The 19,438-nt window shown below is 36.9% G+C and overlaps 2 protein-coding genes across 5 annotated transcripts; one reads left to right on the top strand and one right to left on the bottom strand.

The window, feature by feature from the left end:
* Positions 1-166: 166 nt before the first annotated feature.
* On the bottom strand, positions 167-12,204 carry LOC113107982 (single-stranded DNA-binding protein 3-like). 4 transcript variants are annotated; one of them, XM_026270828.1, is made up of 17 exons: positions 12,016-12,204; positions 11,293-11,365; positions 11,079-11,140; positions 10,719-10,803; positions 8,114-8,203; positions 5,660-5,731; positions 5,409-5,468; positions 5,228-5,288; positions 5,013-5,136; positions 4,395-4,443; positions 4,258-4,293; positions 4,096-4,150; positions 3,831-3,895; positions 3,587-3,659; positions 3,471-3,499; positions 2,097-2,195; positions 167-1,759 (listed from the first exon to the last, which is right to left on the bottom strand). In XM_026270828.1, exons 1-17 carry the CDS (start codon positions 12,069-12,071, stop codon positions 1,730-1,732), a joined length of 1,119 nt encoding a protein of 372 aa, XP_026126613.1. In that variant the 5' UTR covers positions 12,072-12,204; the 3' UTR covers positions 167-1,729. The 4 variants fall into 4 exon arrangements, with proteins under 4 accessions (XP_026126613.1, XP_026126612.1, XP_026126615.1 ...); XM_026270827.1 differs by having other exon boundaries at positions 167-1,762; positions 12,016-12,203; XM_026270830.1 differs by lacking the exon at positions 5,660-5,731.
* A 703-nt stretch (positions 12,205-12,907) lies between these two features.
* LOC113107988 (acyl-coenzyme A thioesterase 11-like) lies at positions 12,908-18,261 on the top strand. Its single transcript, XM_026270837.1, has 11 exons — positions 12,908-13,084; positions 14,274-14,473; positions 15,068-15,137; positions 15,236-15,296; positions 16,031-16,132; positions 16,282-16,417; positions 16,745-16,901; positions 17,021-17,140; positions 17,693-17,832; positions 18,013-18,068; positions 18,202-18,261. Exons 2-10 carry the CDS (start codon positions 14,284-14,286, stop codon positions 18,018-18,020), a joined length of 984 nt encoding a protein of 327 aa, XP_026126622.1. The 5' UTR covers positions 12,908-13,084; positions 14,274-14,283; the 3' UTR covers positions 18,021-18,068; positions 18,202-18,261.
* Positions 18,262-19,438: the final 1,177 nt, after the last annotated feature.

The raw sequence follows: 19,438 nt of genomic DNA, 5'->3' as shown, positions 1-19,438 counted from the left end.
GCATGACACTCTTGTAGCCCGTTTGAGCCGTGTCCACTATGATCCTGCTGGATGTTTCGCAGAGGAGGAGAGCGAAGAGCTTTGTCAATGGATTCTTACGACACGCTCTGCCTACTAAAAACATTACATGCATTGTGCCATGAGTGAAAACAGACAGAGGCTTGAGACAATTTAGGAACAACTTTATATTACATCGAAACTGGTTCACTGATTCAAAGAGAATGATTTACATGGAAATCAAATGGCTGGATCTTGGCCCTCTGGGGAGATGCTACCCTAAAGAAGTCAGGGAACATCAACAGCTTCACATCACTTTCCAAAGTTTAAATCATTTCACATTGAGCTTTCCCTTTTCTCTTAAAAAGTGATTTGCTGGAAACTGGCTGAAACGCTGCTTTCCTGCTTGAATTAGTATAAATGACTGAAAAACATAAGACAAAGATCCTCAGAGGAGTCAAATAATTTAGTAGTCAATATAGAAACAAGCCTATTCAGCCCACAGTTAAAAGAATGATTCACAAGCTAACAAAAGCAGTGCAAAACCACTACTAAAATGTAAAACAAATGTCCAAGTGTCTGTATAAATAGAAGATGATACCACCCTAACTGTAGTATGACTTTGTCTGATGTCGCTCAAATGAAACCTAATACAAAACGAATCCAAACACACTAGAGTCTGGCTTACAAAAGCAATATCCTAACAGGAGGATGCCTTTAAACCAACATCAAACCATTTTAGAGCTAAAACAAGAGGCACATGGGAGGGAATGACATATATATAAAAAAGAAAACATGATATGGTTTATCTTTAACCACCACAAATTCATCAAGACATAATTAAACCCAACAACGGCCGAAAATTATGCAGGGATACCCATCCAAACACGCAATCCAGTCACCCGCCTGAGGAGCTCCGAGAAGGTCTCATAGGTAGTATGTTTGTCAGGGTCAGCATCTGAGAGGATCAGCGTATCATTCGGTCTTCACCAAAGACTGAGACAGCAGTTACATTTCAGAAAAATCAAAGAACTTGAAATCAGTGCAGAAAACAAAAAAAGTCCTCTTCACGACAGGACCAGTCAATGCAGTTATTCCTTAAAAGCAGCTGCTTATAATGCTTGAAGACAAAAATGACAGTGTACAAGTAAAATACAACTGGGAGTCTTTCCCCGTTCAGAAAAGACCGAATTCTCTCACCACTTGATGCGTTTCGCTGGAGAAAAATAAAAACAGGTCATTGAAAGGCAATAAAATATTCACAGAATTCAAGGCCACGTATGAGAGTTCAGTGTCAAAAGGTCGGAGGAAGTTTCGTACGTGTAAACCATGCTGAAGTTGGACGTGGATGTCGGATTTTGAGAAAGAGAGAGAGAGCAAACTGTGATTATTCCTCTTCGGCACAAAATGTACACACATCCAGCGACTATGTCAGCAGTAACCATACTTTTCTTCTTAATGAGAGATGGCCTCTGAGAGGAACAAGAAAACTAAAAATCCAGGAGCACTGAGTCACGTTTAGATCTTCCGATCTTAATAGAGGAGAAAAGGTTTGCTAGCCATTTAAAAAAGAAAAAGAAAAGTAGTAACAACAAAAATCTTTTTGATATTGCATGAGACCACTTGTGAAGATGCAGGGCAGTCCCACCCAATTCCATTTCCTGTACATGTACTCTGTCTATGTCATCGATGGCCAACTGTGAGTTTCCAGAACGGAGCAGACAGACCGGCATCAGACGCTCATGGTCATGGAAGGAGAGTACTGCTGTAAAGACAGAAACAAACAAACAAGTTAGTACACTCTACAAGAAAAGTACAAACTCGCTTTACACCAATTTGGTATTTGTGTTGCATTGTTCCAGCACGCCATTTTATTATTATTTTTTTATAGCTGTGCCTCGTAATGGCACATTATTAAGCTACATCGCTAGCTAGCAGTTTCAAAACAGCTATAAATCCCCAAACTTGATTTGTCAGCCAAAAAATATTTCCTTGAAGTACAGATGTAAGACTACGATTTGAAGTTAAAATTTGATTAAGTTTGGGAAACCCTGTTTTAATATATAACATAAAGGGATGTAAAAGTTAATGAATCTTACATTCTCATTCTGGAAGGAGTGAAGGTAGCTGCCTCCTACATCTTCATCTCTAGGGGTCCCGGGTGGATTGCTCATGCCACTCATGTTGTTAGGAGAATTCTGATGAAGAGATGTGAAACGTAGATGGTAAGTTCTCTTATAAGATGTGAATAAGCAGTGAATAAGAGTGCTGCAGAGATGACATATTTAATGATTTATTTTTGGCCAGTCAGGAAGTAAGCATCACCCTAGCTCCAATAGGATTTGCAGAAAATAAGCTGTGTCTATATTTATGATTCTCTCTGTATGTTTCTTTTCATGATAATCTTCATATACAGTATGAACACAACTTTTGAAACCTAAATACAATAAGTTAATAGTAAAAAGCTAAAAGTTCGTCTGTAAACGAACTTCATCAAAGCATGACTTCAGCATCAACATCACTAGGTTTTGGAAAACTCTTTCGATCTTATTTTAAAATCTACAAGTTTGAGTTAGAATAGTTTGTAAGCGTGTGAGTAAAATCGAAAAAAATAAAAAATAAATCAAAACAGTGTAGTCCCATTTAGTCACTTGTTACCAACTGCCTTTAAAAAAAACAAAAAACCTTTGCCTGGAGTATTGCTGCTGTGTTTAATGTCAATAGATATGTTTCCATCCACCTATTCTTATGCACATTTTGGAATATTGCATTTAAAGAAAAATACAATGGATGGAAACCCTAAGATGCACACATTCGAGTAGGATAAACATTTTTTCCTGATAAGAAATAAATTCCTCCATGCGCATCGGACCAATCTCTTTCACTGCATCTATATGTTGTTATGGTCATTCTGAAATGCCTGAGCAGACTGTCGTCAAATTATTTTTGTATAATTGTCTTACACGACTGCATCCCAAAACAGCTTTCATTCACCTCCAAAAGGAATGACTGCATTTATTGTGTTCAGTCTGCTCACTCTGAGGCGCAAGGAATTTTATCAATAAAAGAATTGTCATATAAAAGATTATATTCAGTGGCTTCTCCTAGTTTTCTTGGTGATATTTAGTGCCGATTTTGTTTAGTTTTTTTTACTCTGGATGAATACGGTGATTTATTCACAATTTTGTGCTGAAGTTTAATTTGAATCTTTAAAAGGAAACATAGCTTATGAATCAAACATGAAAATTATCGTAGGTGTGTGTTCACCACAGATCTCATTTCAGGCATTTAAACAAAAACACCGTGTCTTCAGGAAGATAGAACCAGAAGTGTAAAAATGCTAACTCATTTCCATGTTTTAGGACCCACTCCTGAATCATTCTTTTAAATATTCTTAAAATACATCTAATTCTGACTTCAACCAAATATAATATTGGCGGTCTTTAAATACTATTATAAAGATTATAAATCACCTTTGGAAGTCCATCCAGGTCTCCTGAACCTATAAAGGCACAAGATAAAAAAAAATGTTTTCAAATAGGAATGTTTTTATTTTAAATATAACCATGTGCTTTTACATTAGCATTACCTCCGTTCATATGCATCGGGTCCATTCCTGCCATGGCCCCTAGGGGGCCCTCAGAGCCTGGGCCTATGGGAAACTGAAAAAAAAAAAGAAAACAAACTGACATGTTTCTGCCATCAGACAGTAATGATGAAAAAGGGTAACATGAATACAGCCAAGGGCACTTTTCTTCTGCGCTAATGTACTACACTAAGCAGTTTCTGAATGGTGTGCCTCTGAGAAATGAGTCAGCAGGTCTGTCTCTTACACTGTTGCGACCTCCACCTCCTGAGTTGATCATGGTGTACAGGTTTTCACTGGAGTTGTTGGAGTCTGAGGATGAGAAATATTTCATTATTGGGAAGGAAATCTCTCCATGATCAGTTTAACAATCATTATCCTGCTTTAGGCAAAGCCTGGGGTAATTCGGACATCTATGGAAATCAGAGTTAAACTAAATTCAATAGAGAAGGTTATGAAAGACTCAGCTGAATTACTTTGTGTTTTCTGAACTGAATGTGTGGCAAACAGACCTGCAGGACTAGGAACAATTCCAGGTGTTCCTGGAGGCCCCCCTCCTTGTGGACCCTGGAGAAACAAATGTATTACAGCTTTAAAGTTATACTCCAAAGTCTTTATGAATTATTATAGTAATAAAATGTGCAGTAAATGAGGAACTTTTTTTTTTTTTTTACCCCGTAAGCACCAGGAGATGGTGATGAATATGGCATCTAAACCAAAACAAACAGAATTATGTTTGGGAATGTAGTATTCTATAATAAAAAAATACATGTAATTACTGTAATAAAATACTTAAATTTAGAATACTTACATTGTTGGCATTTGGATTTGGCCATGGTGGTCTGCCATTTCCAGGACCCCTACAAAACACAAAAAAACGTGTATTAGTATTCAGTTTCCATTTAATCAGTCATTTACATCATTAACTACTGTTCAAAAATATGGAGTTGGTATGATTTTTAAGAAGTCTCTTATGCTCACCAAGGCTGCTTTTTTTTATTTAAAAAGAAAAAACACACACAAAAAAGAAATATTAAGAAATATTATTACAACCTAAAATATTACAACAGAAAAGTTATTTTTAAATGTAATTTGCTCCAGTGATGTCAAAGCTGAATTTTCAGCAGCCATTACGCCAGTCTTCAGAGTCCCATGATCCTTCAGAAATCAATTTAATATGCAAATGCATTGCTTGATAAATTATCAATGCAACAAATCAGTTGTGCTGTTAATTATTTTGATACATTCATTAGGATTTTTTGATGAATAAAAAAAAAAAAGAGCATTTATTGGAAAGAAAATCTTCTGTAACATTATAAATGTCTTTACTCAAATTTCGGATCGATTTAATGTGTCATTGTTGAATAAAAACATATAATTTGATTGAATTCTTCATAACCCCAAACACTATTGTCACAAAAGGTCTTACATGTTCACTCCTGGCATGCCAGGGCCCATTGAATTGTGTGGTGGTCTCATTCCTCCTCCAAAACTCTGGGGGCCGGGACCCATGGGACCCATTCCTCTAGGAACATTCATCCTCTGCATCGGCCCTTGAGATGGCGAAAGGAGAAGTCAAATCAGTTTAGGTCATCTGCAGCTTTAAAATATGTCAATTTAGATATACTCCTAACTCATGCTCACCCTGTAGTCTGGGATCCATGTTTGGGAGCATTGGCTGGGCAGCTGGAACTCCACCTGGGGGCTGGAAAAGTGTTGTACAAATTTAATTTTTACATCTATTTTTATTAATGCCTTTTTTATTGGACATTTTAATTGAAGCTACAAAAGCTGACATCAAGACCACATTGATGAACTAACTCACCTGGTTTCCCATCCTGATGGGGGGTCTTGGTCCCCCACCAAAGCGAGGTGACATGAAAGGCTGCAACACAAATCAACTTGTCAGAAAACTCTAACAATGACATTCTTCCTGAATCTAAAGAAGATGTGTCGGAGAACACAGGGGAACCACAGCTCAGCAGAGCAGGCTAACAGGAAGACGGCGAGAGAGAAACTATACAGAGGGCAGAATCAGTCAAAAGAAATAGCCCGTGAATAGACAGGAGCCGCTACCTGGCCGTGGGGTCCCATCATGCTGTTAGGGGGAGGAGGAGCGTGAGGGGAGGCCTGGGAGCCGGGAGGGCCCTAAGAAAGTGAAGAGACCACATGAGAGGAGAGCAGGATCCAGAGACCAAGCAAAGGAAAGGTAGCAAGTGATAAAAAGGGCAATGGAGAGACGAGAAAGAAAAAAAGAGAAAGTTATTAAAAGAGCTGGGGAGAGAACACCAAAGAACGCACTGAGAATCGTAAGTGACTGGTGGCTGTACAGATAAACTCACCCTGAAAGAGCAAAGCACTTGGACAAATTAAACAAATGAATCAATGGGCAAACAAATTAAACATTTTTGAAGAATTCAACAGAATTTAAATAAAGAAAGATAATACTGGACCCAACACTGAGTAGTGAGAGCTACCCCATCATTCCCTGTTTTTACTAAAATCACTTTATTTATAATAATTCAATTTACTTTTTTTTTATTTTTTAACAAAATAATTTTCATTATTAGTCAAACCTCTCAATATGAATCTCTGCACATGTTCCCATTCAGAGATTCATGTATATATTTCTTATATAGATATAAATTGATTTATTTATATACTTATAAATATTAAAATCTAAAGCTACATATACATATTGAAATGGAAATAATTTTATAATATCAAGTCATTATTATTATTAAAATATCAATATTCAAAGTATAATTATTTACTTTTTTTAAAAACTAAAATCGATGTAAATAAAAGAAAATCTACAAATACATATTTTTTCTTTATACAATATGTAATTATACCTAAATAATCATGACATTTTTTTTTTTACATTTTTTTTATAGGAAAAGAGCATGCTTAAACTTAATTTGCATAGAAATAAAAACAATTGTCAAAAACTAACAAAAACTAAATATATTTAAAAGCTATATATAATAAGGCTGCCCCCTAATAGTCAACTAATTGTTAATCGACCAGAAGAGGCTTGGTTGACTAAAATTTTATAAGTCGCTTAAGGGCCGTTTCATAGTCAACGCATCTGTACGCATACGCGTCCCCGAGGCTACGCATCGTTAAGCTTTGGCCGCCATTATGCGTCGGTGCGTAGCCAATTGTGTCGCCCTAGTTTTTGATACGCGACGCGCCGATTCACGAAATACTATGCGTTGTCGGTGGGGGCGAAATTGCAAGTATTGTACATTAATTCAAGTATATTGTGTTTACAGAAGAAGAAGGTTTGAATACAATGGCGGGCGAAGAGGAAAAATTATGCGAACTTATACGTATTCATACACATTTATACGATAGTTCATCAGCAACAGAATACACTCCTCTTCAGTTGCCACTGTGATCTGAATATCACGCGACCCGACTCTACTAATACCACCCGACTCTACTACCCCCTGTTGCGTGAGCGGTGTATTGCATACACGCATCACCCGTGACGCTTGCGTTGGCTATGAAACAGCCCTAAGGCTCACAGATCATTAAGAGCTGGTCTATGGTAATACCGTACATCGGACTGGACATCGAAACACTCGCCCATCATTTATCCACCACAAATATGGCTTATCTGAAATATGTTAGTATTATCAAGTGTCTGTGTGGAGTGTGGAAGCTAATTATTAGCGTCCACAGCAGCACAAATGTAGGCTCCAGTGCATTCACATATTTCTAAAATACTCTGTCATTTTGGTCATACAGATAAGAGAAATAAATCTTTCAAAACTGTAAAGACTCTACATTTATTTGTGCGCACTCACAATAACAACAAAATGTGCTTTTGTAAAATAATGAAAGCAAAAAGGATGCGCTTTCTGCCATCTCAGCCTCTGTGAACTGGAGCACAAAACTCCATGTATATCTTTAACGAAGACATAAAATAATATATCTACAGAGAGTGAAATCTCTACTTTCAAATGAACCAATTCAAATGAAAAAAAAATATATATATATATAGTCTCAGATCATCTAATCCATAAGAAACATACAGTTGCATCTACTATTGTAGAGATGACGAGTCCGTGTCGCCGACTTCATCTCTTAAACGGAAACTAAGAAAGTACTTTATCAGTGAATTATTAAAATGTTAATGCAGCCTCCTTACTGTTTTTCCCTGACACAATCATATTACTTCTGCTAGAGCGCTGTAGCATGTTTTATGCGTGTACTGTGCTTATGTTGAAAGTGGTTTCCAAGTTGTTGATACATGTATATGGTTGCTTTGTTTATTAATAAATGTGCTACTAATCCACTAATGCTTAAAATGAACGACTACTAGTCAACCACAAAAACCTTAGAAGATGACAGGCCTAATATATACACATACATGTAATAATAATACATTTGTATAACAGCTTTTAAAATCATGAGAAACATTAATTCAGTTTGACTAATAGTCTGTGCAGGATTTGGATCAGTGACATCTTAAAAATATCTCACAAGACATGAGGTTTAGAAAGAGGGTGATGATCTAACCTGGAAGAATCCAGGGGGCATGGGTCCACCTGGCATGCCATCTCCTGGTGGCATGTTCCCAAGAACAGGACTGGGGGCTGCAGCGGCACTCTAAATCATTAAGAAAAAAAAAAAAGATCAGGACACAGTACATGGGGGGGGGGGATTTATTCTGCTAGTAGAAAATGCATCTTAATTCATTCTAGCACTCATAAATCTGTGCTCTAACAGCAAGCAATTAAGCCAATGGCAAAGCCACAACTGACTGGTGTAAAATCCAATTTTAAGGTCTACAAAACCAAGAGGAAAGAACTAGGTTTCAGAGCACAACAGGGATTTGATCATGCATAAAATGGCAGTGGAAAAAGCACAGTGTGGTCTGCTGCCTGTCACACTTCAGCCTGAGTTAACCGAGCTAGGCTTTTCAGAGAGCACTGTGAAATACCACAGGAAGGAGGTAGAAAGAAAGAGGAGCAGCTGACCCTGATGGAACAACACAGATCAGAACCGGCCAATAGGAAGAGTCAGACTGAGACTGATCCACAACAATGAAGCAGCTACGCTTTTCATTCAGACTATTCAAGTTCACAGTTAAAGGGCCAAGAGGACCTTTTATTTAAAAAAAAAAAAATCGATATAAAGATAGATCCTAATCACATTCTTAATAGACACAAAATATATTTTTTTTGGTCTTTGCTAATTGAAAAAGCTCAAATAAAATATAAAAATTACATTAAATTAATTTGTAAATATAATTTCAATATGTAAATGTTTTCTAAAGAGGAATAGTTTTTACTTATAAAGAATTCAAACGCACATAACAAAAATACCAAAACTTAAATTAAAATAAAACTGAAAAATGGAACGCCAATTCAAAATATTAATAAATAGCACTGCATTGCGTGTTATTCCAAAGAAAACTAAAGTTTGTAGTAAAATTCAATGACTTGATCCATTTCCAAAATGACTTTTCTATTTTGGATGACATCACCAAGGCTGTCATTTCCTGTTTCGAAAAGTAAGCAATCCATGGAAATGGATAAATCAATTTTCACCCTTCCTCCTCTTGCTGAGCATCTTGTTTCGCTTGGAAAATCATATTACTTAAGTTAAAAAGACAGGATCGTCATTTCATGTCACCTTAGGATTAGCTAAAATTTTTAAGAACCAAGGAAAATCCTTCAAGTTTAGCCAGGGAAATGTTCCTGGTTGCCCTACCCTGGTGACAGCCCTCCTTTGGAAATCTAACATCATTATATCACCAAAATGTCCTGAAAGTATAAAACAAATCCAACACAGTCCTGCTCCACACAGCTCATCCATCCCTCACTCTCCAAGTTTGCTTCCATGCTCCTCGTTCCATCTGTCTCTTCCCTCCTTTTCAATCTGCCTACCGACAGGCTCCATGACAGCCATCAATCACTCTCCATCCCCACCGCAGCCCGAGGGGGAGTGTTTCCCCTGACACAGCATGAAGACAACATGGCCACTGTTTAAAGAGGGCGCAGCCTCCTCCCCCACCCTCTGGAGAATAAGAGAGCACAGACCTGACCCAACACCACGGTCCCAACCACAGTTGGGCACAAAAGGCAGGAGACTGCGATGATCACAAAACATAATGCCCTATTAACACTCCTGAAGATCCAGCCATGCTGAACATGCGGCTAATGTTCGCATAGCAGATAATGTTTCACGTATCCCTGTATGGCAGCATCCTTTCAGATTAGGATGTCTAGACAGAGGAGGGTTTGAGTTTTAGACCTGCTGCATATGACCTCTGACCTGTGGCCCCTCACTAAAGCTTACGGCTAGACATCAACGGCCATGTATTACTGGTAAGAAGCTAAAACTGGAGAACTCTTTGGCTTAAGAGTTGCATCATTCCTATACAAGCTGTTGGGAAAATGCATATAAATGAGATTGAGATACATTTTTCTTTTATGCCAAAAATCATAAGGATATTAAATAAAAAATCATGTTCCATGAAGATATTTTGAGAATGTCCAATAAATATATCAAAATTATTTTTTTTATTAGTCATATGAATTGTTAAAGAACTTCATTTGGACAACTTAATCATTTTCTCAATTTTTTATGATTTTTTGCACCCTTCAGATTCCAAATATTGTCCTATCCTAACAAACCATAAATCAATGGAATGCTAATTTATTCAGCTTTCATATTATGTGTAAATCTCTCTCTCTCTCTCTCTCTCTCTCTTTTTATTTATATTACCTTTTTGAATGGTTTTGTGGTCTTTGGTCACTTGTTAAAACTTAACACAATTTTGAAATATTTATCAATAGTAAGAGCTGTCCTGCCATCAATCTTTGTGAAGATGCAGACCTTGATTTCCAATCAGCCGAATATCATTTACATTACAAATCTGATAATCCGAGACACATACCATCTTTGTATAGAAACAGCGATGATTCCATTGAAAAGCCTGCTGACATCATTGCTATTGTAGGGTTGATCACTACATCCTTCACACACAACAGGTATACACTTCCTTATTATAAAACAGAACTCTTCCAGAGTCTGAAAGATTCACAGGAACATGAAATGCAATTTTGTCCTTAATCTGCATACATTATGGAAACACTCTGTGCTTTTCTGTACTCACATAGTCATGGAAAGCCTTGGCCTCGCTTGAATGTTCACATGTGTCTCTCCTCTCAGGAGCTGCACAGTAGAGGTCCCAAAAGACACTGGGTAAAGAAAAAGTGGTCAAATAAGCCTGCATATGCCCATGGTTTGTGCAAAAAATTATAGGATCATTTACTCATTTTCGTGTCATTTTAAACCTCTACAACTTTCGCTTCAATGGAATAAACAAAAAACATTTTTTGTTGGTAAGTTTTCATTCCAGTAACAATAAACCATACAATTTAAGAGCTGTGTGTGGTAAAAGATTTTAACACAAAAATGTGTCAACTATTCCTTTTAATATTATAAAAAGACAAAATACACTCAAAATACTCACCACCACCAGGAATGCAGGAACCCAGGAGGGTCTCCCAGCGTGATGTTCTTTTCCCATCGGATCTAAAATGGACCAGAAAATGATCAAATATTTTAATAAAAAGGCAGTCTGTGAGTGCACAGGCCTGAAATACATTTCCAATTGTAATGTTTGCAAATGTGTGTTTGTAAAAAAAAACTAAAGTATGGTCCTCCACTGAGATTGGGATCCTTACTTCTGACAGGAAAGTCTGTGCTGACTTCTGAGCACCAATGTGTAACAGATACTCATAAACATACAAAGCTAACCTGCAATAAAACAGAGAGAAAACAATATTACATTAATAAAGCAACAATTAATAAAAAAAGGCATAATATGGTTGGTGAGGACAAATTCAAAAAATCAGTACTTTAACACACTCCTCACTGGTTTACACTTAAACAGTGTCTATAATAAAAATGAATGTGTTATCCAAAGAAAATACTCATTATATTAAGCAAAAAATACAGATTTTTAATATTTAATTTATTTATATTTTATTATTATTCATAAACCCCCACTGAGCAAGGATGCATCTCAAAAACATACAAAATGCTTAAAAAACTAAACAAAAGACGGGACCCACTCCCCTCCAAGACTGGCGTCTGAGGCTAAATGAAACAAGGAACACTGAAGCGCCCGTCCCGCATGCACAAACTATTTCAAATGGCTGCATTAAAACGTAGGTGATTTAAAAAGGCACGGTTTTTATTCTGGATCACATCACAAGAGGCGAAAGCTCTGTGCCATGGGGGACCCTAGAATGGCGCACGGCTGGGCACTTTCGATTCAACGCTCTCACGACAAGCCTATAGCAGCAGCATACGCTCCATATGCAGCCGAGCCTATACTGCCCTAACAATAGGCTACATCCAACACAATAACACACGCACGACGGCCGATGTTCAAAAGACCTTACTTTTCCCGAGCTTGACCATCCGATGGCACGACGGAGCTTTTGCCTTTAGGAAACATGTTTTTTGTGTGTGCACGGGAGAGTCGCCCGCGTTCCCTTTTCCTCTATTTTCGACAATTCATCTGTCACTGCTCCAGGTTCGACTGCACAAACTAAACACAGTGACGCCTTCTCAACCAACCTTGACCACTGGGGGCGGGGGTGGAATGGTGTTGTTTGATTGACAAGAGCAAGTGACCAATGGCAGGGCGCAATTTCTCTTGCGTGAGCCCTGCAGTGACGTAAGCTCGGTGACCAAATAGTTCCTTTCTCCAATTTCCTGTGATTCTTTAAAGATGGGTTGCATTAAGCGCTACACATTTATTAGTCCTGCATTTGTTTAGTATGTTGTCTTAATGCGTTGCATAGTATGACAGTAAAATTGTGAGAAATCGCAATAAAAACAAGAAATAAAGCTGAATCATTTACTGATAGGCAGTCTATTATTATGTCTTATTAAAATTATTGAAATAGGGTATCAAAATAATAATAATAATAATAATAACAACTGTAACGTAAAACACACCATTAGACATATTTTATTTATTTGCGTTCAGTTTTACCTTTTCAGTTATTTACATAGAATGCACTTTTCATCTGCGAGTAATCACATCTGCACTCTTTGCAATAAATTAAGATACTTTAAAAGTAATAATACATATGTTAAAAATAAAGAAAATGGCTCCGTGTTTGTTAAGGGTTTTGTTAGGCAAATTCTTAAATTAACGAAACGATTAAAACCCTACACGTAGATTCTTTTTTGTTTCTTAATATTTTTCTATAATATTGAAACATTGTTAGCATATTTCAGACTTATTCCATAAGGTTGATCCTGTGTCAGTCTACCTTAAAACGTTTCCGGGCGGCTCTGTAACTCAATAGGGCTTCTGTGAACAGTCGAGCGCAGTGTGGACACTTTGTATGATCGGGAATATGTCTGTTTATTATTTTGATACATCTTGCAAAGTTTCAGACGTAACGCAGACATTGTTTCTTTCTTCGTGCAAATGAAAGTGGTTTGACATCTATTCATGTAAGTTTGCTTACTTTTTTGTCATTACCAGCCTGCCCAAGTAGTATTTTGCACTTGGAATGCAGACTAGCAAACCTGTTATGCAAACTTTGGAAACATAATCATTTGTTTTGCATAAAATCAGCAGCATGCAACGTAATGTTCTTGTGAGATCTCATCCTACCATCTTTTATGTATTTATTTTTAGAAAAATATATATTAATATGCATAGGTTTCAATAACTTTACGTAGCTTCCATAACTAGTCTGCAGCTCACAATGAAAATAATACATGAATATGAATGAGTAGAATGATGTCAGTCAACAACAGGTTACAGTACTAGCCTACTTCAGGTCCACTTTCTTTTGGAGGTCGTTTGTTTGACACATAACAGTTTCTTGTAGGCTATTGCGCTTTGATCATGCATAACAGCACACTGATTATTTGATATAAGGTTAAATTTGTATGCTTTCAATAGTAAATTCCATCTGGACAGCTATAATGGAATGAGCTGTGATAATTTCTTACATGTCTCTTAATAGCTGAACTATTTTGACTGTCCACAGGCTTATTCTAATGATAAACAGAAAGGAGTTAAGCATATTATTTGCTATGGCACGTCGTTTTAACAGACAAAAAAGGCTTTGTTCTGTATATAATCTGGCAGGTTGCAGCTATAAACTAGAATTTTTTGCAATTCACACAGTTTGGATGATCCATCCAATAATTATTCTTGATGTATTAAATTATCTTATGATTTTTATTTAATTTACACAATTATTTTTATTCATACAGTAGACCTATAATCTCTTAGGCTCTGCAGCACAGTAATTCCAAAAGGTATTTTCTTGGATTGTAAAATTGTAGCATGTGTTGAACTGAACTGAATTGGTGGACTGACTGGAGATTTCTGTGGCTTATGAAAACAAGCAAAATGCTCACTGTAGTTATAAAACAAGCATTAGAAAACAATCATGAGCACTTGTGTTGAGTCCTGTGAAGATGACGACAGTTAAGTCTGCCTATCATGATATTCATGCACATTTTTATACAAAACCACTTATAAGAGAATATGATCTGAAAGCTAAATGTCCTGACCTTCCTGATATCTTTCAAGACAGTGATATTCTATCCTAATGCTCTTACAAATGCTAATCGGCACCAAATATGCACACAAATAAACATCTTAACATGTAAGTTGCTCCAACAGAGCCCTAGTCATGGCAAATGAGCCCAGGGATCCCATGCCGCTGGAAGAGCCCATGTTTATTCTGGAAAATGGAGAGATGTACAGGAACCAAACTGAAGTAAAGATGAGCCAGATAGTCCTCCCCTGCCATGCAAACTACTGTGGAGAACTCAGTGCTGGGCAGCTGCTCAAGTGGATGGACTCCACTGCCTGCCTGTCTGGTCTGTTTCAAATGAAACCATTATTTGATTTGACTTGATTTTTTACCCTGCCAATGATCTAGTAAAACTACTTTCAGCTAAGTTAAAAACGAAAGAATAGGCCTACTCTTTTAGGTGATTTGATTTCACGCTGAATCACTATTCGTAAACACCTCCACACCATATGCTTGTACTAAGTGTCATTAGACATCGCAGATGGAGGAGTCTGTGCAGTTTGGACTGTGATTTCCATCCTCGTTCTGTGAATAAACAGAGTAACAGGCTGCTGAGAAAGTTTAATAGCAGTTGGAATGATTTTTAATCATGTTTAACTGATGAAAGGCAAAAGCATTTTAGCTGAGAATGTGGCTAAACCTTTGTAGCACTGTGAAGAACACAGATGGTGGTCGGTAACAGCTTTACATGCGTCCCTCGATGTGTCTTAAAATAAGCTGTGCAGGCCTGTTTGTTTTTCACTTCGTTCTGTAGCATGGACTTTTTTTTCATCCTTCAGGATTACATACTTGCGTGTTTGCTTTTCAGGTGAACCTGCTTAAATGCTTGCTGTGGGTGTAAACATTTATTAATTATCAATATTTGCTCTCTTGTTTCTAGCTGAGAGACATGCTGGCTGCTCCTGCATCACAGCTTCAGTGGATGACATTCACTTTGAAACCACCATAGGGTAACAAGACATACAGGAACTAGTTATTTTGAATTGAAACAAAAGGTTTTTGTTTATTATATATATATACTGTATATGAAAAATGTGTCTTCATGCAGGGTTGGACAGGTTGTAAACATTACAGCCAAAGTCAACAGAGCCTTCACATCCAGCATGGAGGTTTGTGGGAATATCTTCTACTATTTAGACGAAATTAGTGAACACAAACAATTTTATCATGTGAAATTAAACATCTGCTGGTATTATTAACATACTGAATTTTAGTTATTGACTAATCATTGAAAAACATGTTTCTGCATCTTACTTTCTTTAACTTGTGTCTTATGGGGATATACTAAAAATGTAATGTGATATAATAATCTAGTTCCATAGCTGGGAAACTAGGGCTTATATTTTTCAATAAGCTAATGTATGACTATATATTGATAAATATAAAAACTGCACTACGTTTTAACATGTCAGCCTAATAACATTATTAAAACACTTAATTAATTAAAATCTCTATCATGTGCTGAACACATATTCATAATTTCATATTCAATCACACACACAGTACGGTATTTTATCACACATACACCTATATATTATGAAATGTATTATTGAATATAAAATTACATTACAATATAAAAGTAAATATACTGTCACATACTGTATGTTTCAAATTATGAAAAGTGGTAATTCCTTAATTCCACAAAATATTTTTCTGTATATTTTCAATATACAATATATAATTTAAAATATTCATTGTTAAAATATAAGGAAATATATTTTCTTTGCATAGGGGTATGCTGCAAATGAACCTTTTAAATTGCAATGTTCCTCATTTATAAGCTGCTTTGGATAAAAGCTTCTTCTAAATGAAGTACGGCGGGTGACGTGGGTCTCTGTCTCAGGTGGGGATTTTAGTGAGCTGTGAAGATCTCTTCAGTGACAGACAGTGGAAGGTCTGCAATGCTTTCGCCACCTTTGTGGCCCGACGTACCGAAGCAGGAAAGGTAAAAAAAAGCATCACATCGAACTAAATCTGAACAATTTCAGCCACAAGTTTTCAAACCCTTGAATCAGATCTGTGAAAAAGATCTTGGATTTGGTCCAGGTCTTGTTAGAGTTGCGATTGATCAGCGCAGTGCTTGGGTTTGCTCAGGTACAGCTGAAGCAGGTGATTCCCCGCACACAGGCAGAGCAGATGGAGTACAGCATCGCAGCCGAGCGCAGGAGGATGAGACTGATCCATGCAGAGATAATTAACGATCTCCTCAGCAGCTGCTGCTCTCAGACAGGTGAGCAGAGATGCTGCTCACTCATTTTCTCCAGGTGTGTTTGTTTACTTGCCAGACTTTGAAGAGAAGTCTCAGGAACAAAGGAAATGAGTCATGAATCAGAAGTTGAGTTTTGATTGAAGGTGTCATTGGGTTTGTTTGGTGTCTCTTCATAAACATGCGCCAACATTCATTTAAGGGTATATACATATATATGTGTGTGTGAGTGTGTGTGTGTTCAGTAAACCTTCACCATTCACTTACAAAGGGTCACATGGTTTGAAGTGTGTAGAATAAATAGACTGGGAGACGCAGTAGCGGATAAGTGGTGCTCTATCTGTTTGTCAGTGAGTGAGTGTTTAGATTACCAGGATGCTGTGCCTGCGGAGCGGACTCGAGTAGAAAGCGTCGAGCTGGTGCTCCCGCCCCATGCTAATCACCAGGTCAGCACGTTTGGTGGACAAATCATGGCCTGGATGGAGAATGTAGCCACCATCTCTGCCAGGTGTACAGTCACTATTATACTACAGTCAAATCTGATGAAAAAATATATATATTTAAATGCATACGCAAGGAAATCGTTGGTGTTTCGGTGCATCATACTCTAAATGCATTTTCTTCTAGTCGTTTGTGTAATGCTCACCCAACTCTGCGGAGCATAGACATGTTCCACTTTCGTGGGCCATCCCACATTGGAGACAGACTGGTGTTGAAGGCAATTGTAAACAATGCTTTCAAGAAAAGGTACGTCTATATCAAGAAACAATTGTGGCTGGGGCTGTATATATTTACCATTCAGAAGTTAGGAGTCTAGTTATTTTGGTTTTTGAAAAGAAAATATTTTAAAACGTACTTTATTTTGTAAGGAAACATTCATTTGATCATGGCAGTAAAAATCTTTCAATTCATAAAAGAATCACAAAAAAGACTGGAAAATTCAGCTTTGCATCATATATAGAAATATATTTAAATTAAAAACAGCCTGAGTGAGCGCAAGAGACCGAACCCAAACTTTTAACGGTTATATTTAAATATATAAAGTAAAAAAAATATGTATAATATTTATAAAATTTAATATTAGATTTGTTGATCATATTTTTTTTGTTGGATTATAAAAGCTATGGATCAGTACCATTATGTAGACTAAGGATTTAAAAACAGATTTAATATAGTATATACGTAAATTAGTAAACCAGTTAAAGCTATGGTTCAGTATCACTTACATCCATGAATCATAGAAGCCTGATTTATCTTTGAGCAACCTGAACAACTGGTATTTTGTGTGTGCTATTCCAGTATGGAGGTGGGAGTGTGTGCGGAGGCCTATCAGGGTGGAGAGCCCCTGCGACACATCAACACCGCCTTCATGACCTTTGAGGTCTTGGACAATGAACAGGAAGCCATGCACGTTGCCAAGGATACGGCCCGAGCCTGTGGTGAGCATGTAACATTCCTGGAATCCCTCACATGGTGCAAGAGTTTAACTTGTTGATGGAGTTCAAGAGGGGGAAACAAAATGAATGCTGGATGTGCAGTGCTTGTTTAATACGGAGTTATAAAAACTGTGTCTTATTATTTCAATAAGAAATCATTATCTTATTATGCCGTCTTTTCAGGATGGTAAAAGACGCTTTCAGGAAGCCATAGCCAGAAAGAAAATCCGCCTTGACAGGTAGGATTCTGTAGGAACAGGTTATGCCATATTTATTTATAAGCTCTGGCTGCATGTCGTATTCAAAGTTAACTTTACAGCTCTAAAACCAGCATGGGACACTAGATCACATGAGTATGCTCTCTTCTTACAGGAAGTACATAATATCCTGCAAACAAAGTGAGGTTCCTCTGTCGGTTCCCTGGGACCCAAGTAACCAAGGTATATTACCGCAACCTGTTCTAGTAGCTATAAAACCCATGGATTTACTCAACATGCTTTATTGGACCATGTGACTAATCATGTCTTAATGTATTGGCAGATGTACCTCAGTTACAATAATGTTTCGGCACTGAAGATGTTGGCTGCCAGGACTAACTGGGTCTTAACCTCAGAGAAGAACAAGGTGGATAAGTTTTGTACACTTCAAATACCCATTTTGTCTTTTTGAGATTGCATGAGCAGTCAAACATGTTGTAGATGCTTGAGGGAAGTGAATGAGCTGAAACATTGTGCCCAGGTGAGTTTATACACCCTGGAGGAGAACCAGATGTTGTGCTTTAAGGTGGAGACTCACGTGGCTGTGGCGGCCGAGCAGGTTTTCTGTTACTGTCTGATCTAAGGCGAAGGAAGGCATGGGACCACCACTACCAGTATGTCAAATGCATTTTATATAACAAAAAATACATGAACATTTAACAGCTATTTTAAAAAATATATAATGGCTGTTTTAAATATAAATATTTTTTTTTTTTACTATTTCAAATAAATGCTGTTCTTTTGGGATTTATATTAATCCTAAAAAAAAGTGTCACAATTTCCACAAAAAAATATTAAAAAGTATATAAAAAGTAGCACACCTGTTTTCAAAATTGATAATAATTAGAAACATTGTATGTTTCTTGAGCACCTAATCAGCATATTATAATGATCATGAATAAATTCAGCTCTGCCATCACAAAGATTAATTATATTCAAAACAAATTAAAAAGAAAAGTTATAGTTGTAATATTTCAGAATATTGCTGTTGTACTGCATTTTTGAGCAAATAAATGCAACCTTGGTGACTCTAAAACATTAAATCCTATTACTTCTAACTTCTAACATTAAAATGTATAAATGAACACTTGTTGGTCCACTTTTTGCTGCAGTGTAAATTTAAAGGAAATGTTACTTTTACAAATGTATTTTTTATTTTTATCTTTACAGGCTGTTTGCTAGAATGGCTGGCAGATAAAATAAAATGATCAGCCACAGTTTCAAATGACTTGATTTAACATAGGATGCATTATGATATTATAATTAACCATAATAAACATGCCTTAATACAGAGAGTGTGAAGTGATAACTGACTCAAATGAAGACGACACCATTTACCGAGTTGTCACCCC

The sequence above is a fragment of the Carassius auratus genome, chromosome 8 (genome assembly GCF_003368295.1).
Source record: "Carassius auratus strain Wakin chromosome 8, ASM336829v1, whole genome shotgun sequence".
Taxonomy (NCBI): domain Eukaryota; kingdom Metazoa; phylum Chordata; class Actinopteri; order Cypriniformes; family Cyprinidae; genus Carassius; species Carassius auratus.
This window is presented reverse-complemented; position numbering and strand designations above follow the sequence as displayed.